Below are 14,320 nucleotides of genomic sequence, written 5' to 3' on the forward strand. Positions count from 1 at the left end.
TTTAATTACGGCAATGGTTGATTTCAATTAATTTAATAACAGCATGCGTTGTGACTACTTTACAGTTTGATTAGTTTTATTTTGAAAGCTGGGCAGAAGTTACCGATCAGATTCTAGGAATTGGAGCTTTATTGGCACGGTAGACGGTTTTTTGTTTGTCTGTTTTTTCAACATTCTTATTCATATATTGTATTTAACAAGTTGTTATGATAATGGATCCCGTCATACCTATTAAACTAGAGGATTAGCTGTACGGAAAAGACGAAAGCGCTGACCAACGCGAACACAGACAGACCCGCACTTATGCTGTTAAAACATGTGACGCAATGCGAGTGATGTAGGTCACATGATACAGTATGAGGTTACGCGCTATAAAAGGTTTGTTGATCGGGTCACAGGTTCTGTCAAAACACCTGTAGTTTTTTTCCCCTCTAGGTCGATACGTGTCTGCTCAGCCAGCACCGCGCTTTTGTTTTGAAATATATGACCGGAAGTAACTTTGCCTGGACGGAAGACAGCGGCAGTCAGAGAAGTTGGATGTCAGAGGTGTAGTAGTTTTTGCAGCGTTGTGGAACAGTTTTATGTTAGTGCTTTAGTCTGTTTGTTATTTCCTCTAAGCTGCTGGTTTCACCCCAGTGAACAGTTTTCTTCGTCAGCTCGGTCGGTCAGCTGTAAGTAACCCCAACGTTTCCGTTAGCTGTGTTGACACGGCGGGGAGGATCGCTAACTCAAGTAGCCGTGTCGATCAAATAACGGACCAGTCAGTTAACGCCAGATGTCCTAACACACAGGCCAGGAGCTGATGATTTAGAAACGATAATCATGATTAGTTGTTTTCTGTCTCGGAGGTTATTTAGCTAACGTTTCGGTTGGCGCCGTTGCGGTTTTGCCACGGTAACGGTTAGCAACGTCCTGGTGCGGCTAGCTGAGCTAAGTTATCGTTCAGAAGAAGAGGAAAGAAAAACGTCGTGTTCTTAAGTGGCCCAGCCTTTGCTTTTAAAAAGTTGATGCTTCCTGACATGATGAAGTAGCTGTGGGATCGTACAGCTGCTATGGTGTCTGCAGTACAGCTGGTGAGTAGACCGCACCTTCACGGGTGTGGTGACACTGAACAGTGGTACTTTTATTTAGTGTTGTGGTGTAGCCACTCAGCAGCACGGCGAGTTGGAGTGAACAGCTCGCTGCTGGAGCCGTCGTAGTGAAACTTTACCCCATGCTCTCTCGTCTTTTATTCAGCGCCTGCCGAGTTGAACGCCTGACAGTAAGACACCTAGTCCAGCATGAAGGCCCTTGGATCCAGATTCTCCTTCTATGCGGGCTTCGTGGTGGGAACCTTCACACTGTACGTGTTTCTGCGGCAGGTGTGGTTTGAGAGAAGTGCGTCCGTCCAGCACCACGCCGACCTGGACAGACCTCAGGACGACCAGCGACAGCTCGAGGAAGAGGCGAAGATATGGAAGAAGGAGAGGTCTGCTCTCTTCAACCTGAAGCACCCCCATCATAAAGGTGCCAAAAATGTATATGTCAATTAATTTAGAGAGACATTCTTAAATGGCATGTATACAACTAGGTTGTCTGTTTTATTTAAGGGTTAAACTACACCATGCATTCACAAACACTTGTTGGATCACTAGATAAAGTTTCAGCTTCCTTGTATTTGCAATCCTTGCCCTTCATAGTTGGATAGTGCATCAGTGAAGTTTGAATGTGTGATAATAGAAGACAATGTATTCATGGGATAACATGGTAAAGTGAGAATGCTTGTTTCCAAAGTGGTCCCTGTTGTCAGAAAACAGGACAGATGAATGCCTTGATACTGTCTAAAATGCTCTAAACATAACGGCAAAGACACAGGTGTTAGCACCGATCTGAAACAGCATAATTTATTAGAAATGGGACTCTCCGGCAGTGTCCTGTACAGCTGTATGAAGACAGATTTATTACATTTGATTTCACTGCATTTAGCCAATAGCCCTATGACCACCAAGTTGTGTTCTCATTTTCATAACGCAACATCCAAATAGGGTTCGTAATATACAGCTGATTAATGATGATAGAAATATATCAGAGTAGGTATTGGGAAGGGAAAAATGTGATCACATTTATTGAAATATAGGTTCTCTCACTTTCTATATCAAGTATTAAGACTGAGGCAAGCCCACAAATACAGTACTAAAGTGCGAATAGGAAGTGACCCAACCCTTATTTGCATCATCAAATATGCCTTGATGGTGATTTGAAGCTTCAGTTAAGTTAGAGCTGGGACTTTTATCACCTAAACGGATGTTTTATTCCTTTTTGAATGTTGTTGTAGTTGAGTTCAGAAGCACACCTGTTTGTTCTGAATGATTATTAGCAGTATTTATTAAGGAGAAACTAAAGTTTAAAAATGTAATGATTTATGTTTATATCCTCTTCCCAGGCGAGGATAGCCACAAGTCTGATGAGCTGTACAAAAAGGTGCGTATTCTTTGCTGGGTGATGACTGGACCCAACAACCTGGAGAAGAAGGCTCGACATGTGAAGTCCACATGGAGTCGTCACTGCAACATTGTGATCTTCATGAGTTCAGTGGATGACCCTGACTTCCCCACTGTGGGCTTGGGTACAAAAGAAGGTCGGGACCAGCTGTACTGGAAAACGATCCGGGCCTACCATTACGCCTACGAGCATCATGCCAATGAGGCTGATTGGTTCCTCAAAGCAGATGACGACACCTACGTAATCGTAGACAACCTGCGGTGGATTCTTGCGAACTACACACCGGAGGACCCAATTTACTTTGGGCGGAGATTCAAACCCTACACCAAGCAGGGATATATGAGTGGTGGAGCAGGATATGTGCTGAGCAAAGAGGCTCTGCGGCGGTTTGTCGAAGGATTTAAAAACAAAGTGTGCACTCACACCACCTCTGTAGAGGACCTTGCAATGGGGCAGTGCATGGAGAAAGTTGGGGTGCTGGCAGGGGACTCCCGAGACAGTTTGCAAAGGGAGACATTTCACCCATTTGTGCCCGAGCAGCACCTCACGACTAAGTTCCCCAAGAGCTTCTGGTATTGGAGCTACTGCTACTACCCCATCTCAGAGGCAAGTGCAGCAAACATTGGGGAATTTCTGTTTTGGCTTGTATGTCTGGTATGAAGCAACATGAGCAGATTATTTATGATGTTTACTGAAAAGAATTTCTAGAATGTATTACGTGCATGCAAACCTCATCTTCAAATTAGCTTTGTACTTATGGAAAACCTGTTTCTCAGACTCTGTGTGTAAGGTTGCTTAACCATGTTCTCTGTTTTTCCTCAGGGTCCAAACTGCTGCTCGGACTTGTCGGTGTCTTTCCATTATGTAGGACCTACAGAGATGTATTTATTGGAGTATTACACATATCACCTGCGTGCCTTTGGCTACAGATACCGTTACCAGCCCCCCACTCCAAAAAGCTATGGTATTGAAAAGTCAAGTTCCCGGGAGACTGCAGAAGGAAAAAAAGAGCCCGCTCCTCAGGAGAAAGTGCAAGGAGAGGGGGACGATCCATCTAGGACTGAAGAGAAAAAGGATGCAGCTCCCCCCCCTGCAGCTGGGAAAGACCCTCCTGCTGTTGCTGCTGGCATATAACTGTGAGACTGTGAGGGTGTGTGACGGGAACTGATCATTAGGTAGGAGGAATGTGTGATTTGAGTGTTTGCTTATTCGTTCATTTAATCTTGGCTCATATTTCTACAGAAGTAGAAAAATGGTCCACTTCGATTTTAAATGTCCCCTCATAGAAGTGTGCTGCCTGAGGATTCTCCAGCCGAATGGCTGCTACTTATGTTAACTGTGACTACAAGAATGGTCTTAAGGCTAAGAGGTGATCCATGAGTTTGATCCTTGTTTTTCAGGTTTATTGGGTGGATTTTTTCAACTATGTATCTTCTTTAAAAGTTGGGAACAGCACCAGTGATTTTAAATAAGCGCTTTTTAAATCCATATCAACCTAGTGTGGGAACAAGGTATTTTACAGACTGAGTAAAACTTGATTCTACCAATGTTTTATTCTATTCTTAACTGTTGCTGTGTTCAACTAAAATGACTTAATTTCACCCATAGATAGCTATGTGTGTAAGAGGGCAATTAGACCCAACTATTACTATCCAACTTGAGCGGATCAGACATCTGACAGATCCATTTTGTTTTTTCTTTGTGTGAAAGCAACCAAGATACACTGCAGCTGGATTCAAGGGTCCACAAGGCTCTTATAAATTAGCCCATTTCAAATCCGTGCTTTACCTTCAGACAACCCTTTTGTGCACATACTTGATTAACCTGTTTACTTTTCACATTTGCTAAATCCAAACTTGATTCAGGCTGCATTCAAAACACTTTCACTTTACAGGAAAGGGTCATTTCATGCCTGTGTTACATCATGGAAACAACTATGGTTGCAATTAATTGTTATTTTTATTGTTGAATAATTCACAGATTTTATTCTTGATCGCTCATCTAACCGATTTGTCTATGAATTGTCAGAAAAAACTGAAACTATTTCTCAGAGCCTAAGATGAAGTCTTCAATAGCTTGTTTTCCTGACCAATAGTCTAAAACTCGAATATGATCAATTTATTATAACACAAGACAAAGAAAGCAGCAAATCCTCACAAGAGAGAGCTGCACCCGCAAGATGATTAGCATTTTTAATTTGAAAGAAATTCATCTTGAAAAATCTCGCAGCCTTGATCACCTGTAAGTGGATTGAAAAAAGGCAAATACACCATAGCTGTCCCCTTCTAAAACGTAGCCTCTTAAACGAAAACCCAATATTAAGTTAATTTGATAGGATAGCATTATTTGAATACGTTCATATTAGAGCCCAACCAACACTCGACTTTATGGACCAAAATCAATATTAGGAGGTAAAAAAAGATTGATACATTGGCTGATAAAAGATATCGGTAATGCTCAGTCAAACACGTGTTATCAAGATATTTAAGGGGCAGATACCTGACTTACTTATACAAACTTTATTGTCCAAAATGACATCAGTGCACTGAAACGATAAACTCCACAGGAAATGTAATAATAATAAATAACCTCAAGAATTTTATCGGCGGATTTTGAACAATAGATATGCTGATACCAATATATCGGTTGGGCTCTAGGTCATATATATGTATGGCTCTTAACCAGTCAATACTTCTGTACCTGTAGTTTTGGAGCAATGATGCAGTGAATCTTGGCGCTTTTCACTCTTTGCTGACGTCTGTGTGTGTCCAGCAAACATACAGGATGTTTATCCACTATATGGCCTTTGTTCATTCAACCTGAATCCGTCTTTGTCGACTGGGCGCACCCACAGCTGGACAAGGAAGTTGTGTGTGTGTAAATACTTAATCTAGTTCAAACCGTCTATGGCACACACCTGTACTTCCTGGAACAGGCACTGGTTACACACAGTTTCTCCTCATCGTCCCCTAGAAGACCCATTAGCTTGTGCCTTGTAATTTGAGATTGTATGAGCCATCAGCTGCACACATGACTTTGCACTGTGACACTACCATGATGAGAGAGATGCTTTCAGATGGAGAATAATTTATGGAACCCCTTCAGTGTAATGAGTATGGCCTTTGGGATGACTTGTCCATGACAGCGTTTTTTTGTTGTTGTTCTTTTATACATTCTTATGTAATTTTTTAATTCTGGGTGGGCCAGATCTTTTCTTTGGTAATCGGTGCATTATGTGTATTTAAAGTAATCACAAGAGTTCTTTTATTAGTTTGTTACCAAACGAAGAATTAAATTTGCGCGAAATACAGTTATCACCAAATACACAAGATGGCTTCAGGAATTGGGCAGGATCAGTGTTGATTGAAACAGTTTATGTGACAATTGCATGCACTTTTTCAGCGTTATAAGTGCTGTTTGTTCCCTTGTTTAACCACTTAAACGTTTTACTCTCCTTAAAGTTTAAACATGTATGAGGTAATTAATTAATGCCTATCAAAATGCCTTTAAACGTTTACACTAATTTTACTTCTGTACACGAGCACAGCGCATGTTCAGTTTATTATTATTTTTTTTTCTATTAAAAATGGAAATGTCTGGTTTAAACCAAAATCAGCATGTTTTACACAATGGTTTCTTTACTGTACTCTTTTGATTTCCAGTGAGGTAACATTCTTCCAACTTTTCGGTCGCGGAGGACTGCCTATCAGTGGGTCATGTGGGTCCGAACACTTTATTGATAACCACCATATCTGGTTTCTGATGCCAGAACACACCAAGCCCTCGACAATCTACTCCCAAAATTCAAATTTAATCAAAGGGAAAGGTGTACAGTGCTGTATTTATATTTCAAATGTATTTATGTTGGTATTGACTTCTTAATTGAGTTGGTACACTTCAGTGTGTAAATGAGTTTGTGTGAGTGTGTGTGTGAGCACACGTGATCAGTGTGCGGGATCGTTTTCAGTGAATGGTACTTTAATCTCTATAAATAAATGCATATTTTATTGTACGTTTGCTTTGTTTTACATTTGTTTCCAATATATTACATTGATACGTCAGAGCCTTTTCAAGTGACTGTAGGAGAGCATTCATGCATGATTAATATGGCTTTTTTTCCCTTCCCTCTGTGGTTGAATAACTTTGACACATTGTCCTCTGTTGGTGCAGTAGCTCCAAGGATTTATTGTCGCTGCGAGAGACTGAATGTTTTACAGCCTGTGTTGCAGCTGTCGAGGCCGTGACGTCTTCTCTACAGAAAGCTGAGAAGAGAGAATAGGGTTTGGTGAAGATTAAGCAACAAGTATTCTGTTCTTATTTTTTTTTCTTTTTTTTTTTCTTTTTTTAAAAGCTGCTACAAGGAACTGTTTTTTTGTTGTTGTTTTTTTTAAAGAATAACTAACAGCTATTCTTACCTCTACCTTGCACGATTGATGAGTCGACCTCTCTTCTTCTGTGAATGCTCTTCAACACACGGACAAGCCATTCCTGTTACGGAGAAAACAGGTTTTAACTTTTCTTAACAATAATTAGTCTGTCAGCCACTATTGTGATTGCTACAGCTGGATTCTTTTACAATAGCTTAATTAGAAGACACTGCACTCTGCAGTCTGTCAACTAAACACCCCAAGGCTGATTTTAGAGATGTTAACACTAGTGTATCACATTCAGCAGAGATGATTGGGTGAAGGTTTAAATGAATGTTGTATAAAACGCCATCAATAAATTGGCCTAGTGCAGATTTACAGGACTTGGTTTATGTGTCTGCTTGTAAGTGAGCTATGGAGAATAGCAAAAGTCTTTCGTGGCCCCAGAGGAAGCAGCGCGTCGCCAGTGATGTTACCCAGTGGCTTAATTGCATTGTGGTTCCAGGTTTTGGTTCAACTGGTCCAGCAAGAAGGAAGACCATGCATAACCAAACAACAACAATGGTACGGGACGATGGGAAAAATGCTTGTCAGCTTGTAGATGCAGCGACCAGATTTGTTACAAAGACGCTGTGGTTAAGACAGGAAATTAAAAACAGATTTACGAGAGGCACCACAGCAGTAATGGCTGCTTATGCGTTTCCACCTACAACTGTCATCCAGTGTTTTAACTCTAAAATGTCCTGCTTAGTGCATATCTTGGTTACAATTGTACAATAACTCAATATAGGAGTTATGTATTACCTTAAATATCAGCCAATAGTTGAATAATTTTGTTCAGCACTCAAATATTGTTATCGTCTGCAAATGGTTGAACATTGTTTGGGCGGTGATGTCGTGAATCACAAATCTGCACCTCAGTACATGAAAGTTAACACACAGCCACGCAGCACACTGTGTAATGGTGTAAAAAGAATCAATGGAATAATGAGGTCGCTCACTTGTTTTGCGTCCCAACAGAGCAGCTAGGACGTGATCTGCGTAAAAGATGGGTAAAAGGATGTCATAAAAGTAACAGGTGAGGTCATTACAGAAAATCGCTTGATACTTTTTTACTTTCTCTTGACATCCGGGAGTTTTTGTGACCTGCGAATAGAGTTTTTGGGTTAGCTGAGTTCCAGTGTCAGAGAGAGAGAGTGTACTGTAGGACGAGGAGCTTCCTGCAGAAAACCACTCACTGTTTGGTTGAGCAGCACTTCTCCTCCCCATCAGACTCACAAAACTGTCATAGTCGATGTCGCCAAATCGTTTGAGCTCTGCATTGCCACTAACACAGCAGCGCGGCTTAGCCTGAAAGATAAAAACAGAAACACGCCACTTGTTATCCTGCTTCAGTGACTCGGAGGCAATTGACTTGACTTTGTAAACTTCATGTCCATGTAGCTCGTCCTACCTCTGCCAGTGAACTGTAGACGTCCTCCTCACACCAGGACCTCACAGGAAGTAAGACGAGGATGACCAAAGCCACCAGAGAAGCAAGAGTGCAGCAGTTTGAAGTTTTCTCCATCACTGTGAAATGTGAATCAAAGCAGACACAACCTGCACATAACCAGACACGCACTTAGTTTCTCATCCAAGCAAGTCCAAACATATCCTAATAGCCTATTTTTTCCTAACTTAATCATTACTTTGATATGTGTGTTTAGCAAAAATGAGCCTTTTTTTAAGATTTAGTAACGTAATGAGATATTTTGGTTTGACGTGTGCATTTGTTGGTCAAGTTCGATGCCTTCTCAGACTTTTTCACAATTTGAAATGGTTTGTTTTTCGCAGCGTATTTTCGGCTCACAGATGTCTCCTCTCTTCCACGGTGTAATTATCTAAGTTACAAGTTTGAAACCTCCTGACTGTGAAGCTCAAAGCTAAAGGAATGCCTCTCAGTCCTTCTACTATCTTTCATGTTAACTGTGACCTGAAATTGAAACCAGGTGTGGTGGTTATCAACAAATGGGTATTTCAGTTTATTTGACTGAAAGTTGAACTTTGCTATAAGAGGGAGAAAAAAACAACAACAACCTGTTAACCACTGATTTTAAATCTCAGCCACTGTTTAGAGCACAAACTGATTCTTATTTGAAAATCCTCTGCCACTTATGGGCCGTGCGCACAGCTATTATGTGAACTATATAATGAATACAGACTAAATGTACGCTAAGTGTTTTAAAGCGGCAATCCACTATCATTGCATCTACAACTGGAGCAGCATATCAAGTGCAGTCTCAGAGTCTCTGTACATCGATCAGTTTGTATGTGATTATTGTCATCCATTCAATCAGCAGAACAGCCTGCAACAATCACAGCCTCCTCTGCAACAAATGTTTCTCTGTTTGTCTTTGAATGCTCTTTAACTAAATCGGGTTTCATTTTTAAACGGCACGTGACTGTGCTGAGGGAGGTATAAATAACAGTACAGATAGCGCAAAAACTGCTTACTTCAGAGCGTTGCACCAAGAGTAGACGCCTGCTATGCCCTGCTGTTACAGGAACATACACAAAGCCTCCAGCACTTTCTGATGATATAAAATATATCTGCTACATTAATGACTTAAGACTAAGCTTAACTACCAGTTGCAGCAGGACGTCCATCCTACAATTCAAACGTTGCAATTTTGCCTCAATTTACAATAATCATCTAGATTTGTAAACTTGTTTTGATGGCACATTTATGGCTCTTTATGGTAACACTTGTTTACGAAATGAACATTGAAGTAAGGCAGCACACCAGCTTTGATGATACCAGCTTCACATGTCTTTGAGAGAAAGTTGTTCTGCTTCCAGACAAGACAAAATCAGATGCATGGGGCGGAAATTCCCTCCAATGTATTTTAGCTAATTTGGTGGCATATAAACTTGAGATAAACACAAATTCATAGTGATACTTTGATGAGTCAAAGGAATTTATAATACACAATGCATGAATTCATCATGACGGTCATAGCTGTGCATGTGTTTTGTAGCCACATGATAAATATGAAGTGCAACTGATTTCCTGATAATCTTCTAAGTAACTAGGAAAGGACTGTGATTTGGCACTCAATATGAAAAATATAGAGTAAAAAAATGTGCTAATAATACACATGTTAATACTGTCTGAATAATCCAGCGGCCTTGTGCATCTTTTGTTAATGAGTTCATCTAGCTGTGTTTTCACTGGTGACTGAATAGTTAATAGTCCTTGTTCTTTTTGTACACTATTTGTTTTACAGCGATGGCCACAGACTCTCAAAAAAGACAAAACACACAAGCAAACAAAGTTAAAGGTAGAATTGATTGCTAGCATTGTCTCCCCTCAAATTTCTATAAATAATGCAATAATATCGTAATTGTGAATTGGTTTGGCCACGATAATCATGAAGTGAAAATCTGATATCGTGACAGCCTTACTACCAATTAATGAATTCCCATTAAATGACTGAACTTTTGTCAGCCGACACCAAGTTATAGCTGAACATGCAAAGAAAAAAAAAGATTCAGTTCAAACATGTAAAAAAGGTTTGTAAAACTGAGTCAATGAATGATGAGTGATTCATTTGCAAAAACAAACAAAAGCAATTCAGGGTAAAAAAACAAAACCATTTGAGATATATTATCAGATTAAAAAAAACACATTAATAAACACAAATTGAGAAATGTGTTCCCCCCCCAAAAAAACCCTTAGAATAACTATTTCAGTTTATGTGACGCAGCTCTTTCAAGGATATCCCTTGAAAAATCATCAACAATAGAATAAACTCCTATACGTCTTCTCTGAATAAACACAGTAACCTATCATAATGGTGCGTCACAGTAATCCCTGCATACAAAGGAAAGTAACCTGAAAATCATACCTGTAAGCCGTTAAATCTGGATCTGATCCACTTTAAGCCAGGGATCTGTTCAGTCAACTGTGTCAACTCAAAATACTTCTTTCCTCTCAGCAGCCTCTCTACCCCAATTATTATAGTCCTTCAGCTCATGTGTAATCCAATTAGAGCTCCACCCGCCACCCAAACCCCCATCCTACCCCTACACACACACACACACACACACACACACACACACACACACACACACACAGTATGCAACATCTTCGTCATTAGTCTTTGTGGAATAAATAAAAGAGTTGGGATTACATTTTTGGATGCATTTCTAGTAGGCTAATACAGATATATATATAAAGAAAATCATGTTCTCTTTTCACCTGTGTTTACTTCATGAAATCAACATAAACACTGCTTATTGTTACAGTAAAAAATAAGACAACTTGAAGCAAAGGGTTTGTGTGTGTCCCAGGAAGAATTGAAAGGACGTGGAACAGTGTACGCCCTGCGGGCGGATATTGCTGTTTTGTGTTTGTGACGCTGTCATTGACTGGCGTGTGAGAGCAGAGAGCCAAATAACTCCCACACTCTCTAAATCAATGACCACTCAAGGGACAAGCGGAAGCCTTCTGACCGACCCGTTCCTCCCACAGACAAAAAGTCAAAAGTTTGATTACACCCACCTGGAAGTCGTGAGGTCATATCTCCACAGCCAATAATCAACAGAATAAATGTTGGCAGATTATGTTCCTGCAAACCACGGCTATGTTGAAAAGTTTTTTTTTTTTTTTTCAGTTTTATGTAATGACGATGTCTGGCTAAAATGACCAGTGTTGCCAGTTGAAACAAGAAGTGCTCTGGTCTTGAACAGTGCTCTCTCACTTGGCAGTCTAGCTCATACAAGCCTATTGTCATCTGAAAATAATATGATTAAACAGAAACATGTGCCAACACTTAAATGTTTAAGTCTGTTGCTTGCCAACCCCTACATACAGTGCTAACCCACACTGTGTTCATGGCTGCATTTGATTTTTTATACATTTTGAAAAAACGTGCACTCTGTCTGGCAGTTGATGTTCATATTTGAGTAGTCAAAGGTCAAGGTGTTTATGTAAATCATTTTATTTATATAATCTAAAATCACAATCACATCGCCTCAGTGGGCTTTACAATCATAATCAGCTTCACTGTGACATTATTTTACTCAGCAACCTGAGCGGTACGCGGAAGCATAAAATTGATGCGGAAATGTGTTTTTAAACGAGATTTTCATCCTTCAGTCTCTTCTTCCTCATTTACCAAATAAACTCTTTCTGTAATTGCCATTAGATAAGCAGATTTTCCATGAGGAACCAAGGAGGAGGTTTGACACACACACATGAACTGACTTAAATTCAAACAATAATGAGATACTTTATTTCAGATTACCTGATTGGCTTGAAGCTGTATGTTGTAGTTGGATCAATGTTTCACGGTGCTGCACTATATTAGCAACAACTCCAAAGGGCTGTTGGGGGCTTAGACTTGGTTTTATGGGTTATGTTAGAATTGGGTTGAGGTTAGGGTTAGTATAATGGTCAGGGTTGGCCATTGAGTTATGATGGTAACAGTCAGGGTAAGGGGCTAGGGAACACATTACGTCAGTGAGGGTCCTCAGAAGTAATGCGTCACCTTGTGCGCATAGTTCTTAACCCAAGGAGACTGGATCAGTTTCACTTAATTAACACCATGATAGGTCTTTGGATCAGCGGGTTTTCACATTGCATTTTCTAATCATCTGGAGGATAAGTTGCCTTCGTCAAAGGAAAAGAACACACAGCCTTGTTACTGAAAAGGCAGAGACGCAAGTTTTTAAGTAAGTTAAAGGTTTTATTTGAAACAATAAACAATGTTAACAGGCAGGAACTGCTGTGAGGGAAAAGGGTTAATGAGCAAATAAAAAATTCTTAAAATCAGTAAGGTGAAAATAAATACAATTATTACAATTATCTTTTAAAAAAAGGCCTCAATATGAAATATTAAGACTATCACTGTAATTGTATTAAAGGTCGGTCCAACTACGATAATGAAAAAGGAAAATTAAGCTTTGGGCCTGGAGGGCAGACTACACAGAGGCAGCTCCAGGGGTGCCACCACTACTCACCTTCAGTGCAGCACAGCAAACCTCACAACAAAACAAAATACAACACTAATGAAACACAAAACTAAACTAAAGGGGGAAATGGGGGTAAAACAAAAAACTAAAAGAAAAAACTATGGGCACAACAGCAGTGTTACTGTGCAGGCGAACCACTCATACACCAGATATAACCACAGAAAGCACTCTGGTAAGGGCTCAAACAGTGATTCCTCGCATGGACAGCCACAGTGAGCAGGAACCAGAAGCAGAACAATGGCACACAGGTGCCTTATAGCTTGGCCCTGATTAGGACATTTGTTGGGGGAAGAGTTAATTCAAGGCTGCATTCACCAACACTACACCTTGCTCTAGCCTAGGGGAGTACACTATCACACATGCCTGTAAACTTGTTCTTCTAAGAGACATTTTCTCATTCTCTAGAAAAACTTGACAAACCGGTGGAAGTATCTATCATTGAGTGAGTTGTTTTTCCTGTCCAACACCTTCTCGTTGTCAGTTAAAATGACAAGGTCAAGCTCAAGTGGCAACAAGCAGGAGTTGCGAGATTTAGTCATCTGTGGGCCTAAAGTCACTTGTGATTGATCACAAGTGAATTTAGGTACCCAAGTGAAGCACCAGTCTAGTCCTTTAATTCAAGTTTCTAAATTCACTGATCAAGTGGTCTGACAGTTTTTATGGCAGAGGGATACAATGTTTTGCCCCCTCATCGAGTGGTGATGGAAATTGTTATAAAGAAAAACTACCCAACAGGTGTGATGGAACTTTGTTTTAGGCCCCTATGAGGAAGGATGAAAAATTCAGATTTTGCTTTAGACAAAGAACACTTCATGATAACCATCCTCCATAAACAGCAAATAAATAGTTCATTAAACTTAAGTTATTGCACCATATACAGACAATGAATGATTTATAAACTTTTTATTACACAATTGTCTATTGTAAAGTTGCATGTATATTATAATTTGTAAATGTTTATTAAAGACTGTGTAGTTCATCTATAAATGTTATCTGGATGGCCGTTATAAAGTTGCACCTGATGTTTATAAACCTTTGCAATTGCTTAATAGCATTTTATTGTTTATCAACAGTGAAATAACTATTAACTAAAGATATAGATTAACTATATATATTGCTTAAATTATGATGGCTGTTCTGAAATGTTCCCAAAAAACCCATATTTTTGAATTTGTTCTGAAATAATCATAATTGTTTTGCACCAAGTTGTTGTCTGCTCCCTCCTACTTGGCTACGGTCCACAGGTATTTTTTTTAATACCTCTTCGACTGCGTAGGTATGTACTGCCTGATTGTAATCTCCCTCAATATGTGGGTAGCTCAGTTTCACCTGTTAGAGTGGCACACAACACTCATGGAACACTTTTATTTGCAAAACAAAAAACAGTACAATTCCAACAAACTGACATCCTGTCACATAACAACAACATACAGTACATGTTTCTACTTTACTTTCGC

At 39.8% G+C, this 14,320-nt stretch overlaps 1 protein-coding gene across 1 annotated transcript; it reads left to right on the forward strand.

Moving 5' to 3' along the window:
- Positions 1 to 410: 410 nt before the first annotated feature.
- Positions 411 to 6,493, forward strand: c1galt1lb (core 1 synthase, glycoprotein-N-acetylgalactosamine 3-beta-galactosyltransferase 1, like b). Its single transcript, XM_030419460.1, has 4 exons — positions 411 to 1,073; positions 1,237 to 1,506; positions 2,423 to 3,087; positions 3,304 to 6,493. The coding sequence occupies exons 2-4, from the start codon at positions 1,281 to 1,283 to the stop codon at positions 3,613 to 3,615; spliced, it is 1,203 nt and encodes a 400-aa protein (XP_030275320.1). The 5' UTR covers positions 411 to 1,073; positions 1,237 to 1,280; the 3' UTR covers positions 3,616 to 6,493.
- Positions 6,494 to 14,320: the final 7,827 nt, after the last annotated feature.

This window comes from Sparus aurata, chromosome 6 (genome assembly GCF_900880675.1).
Source record: "Sparus aurata chromosome 6, fSpaAur1.1, whole genome shotgun sequence".
NCBI classification, from domain to species: Eukaryota; Metazoa; Chordata; class Actinopteri; order Spariformes; family Sparidae; genus Sparus; species Sparus aurata.

Excerpts from the sequence above, each read along its gene's own strand:
- c1galt1lb (XM_030419460.1), top strand. The coding sequence starts at position 1,281 with ATGAAGGCCCTTGGATCCAGATTCTCCTTCTATGCGGGCTTCGTGGTG. Across the intron at positions 1,507-2,422 it reads GAAGCACCCCCATCATAAAG|GCGAGGATAGCCACAAGTCT; the intron begins GTGCCAAAAATG and ends TCCTCTTCCCAG. Across the intron at positions 3,088-3,303 it reads GCTACTACCCCATCTCAGAG|GGTCCAAACTGCTGCTCGGA; the intron begins GCAAGTGCAGCA and ends GTTTTTCCTCAG.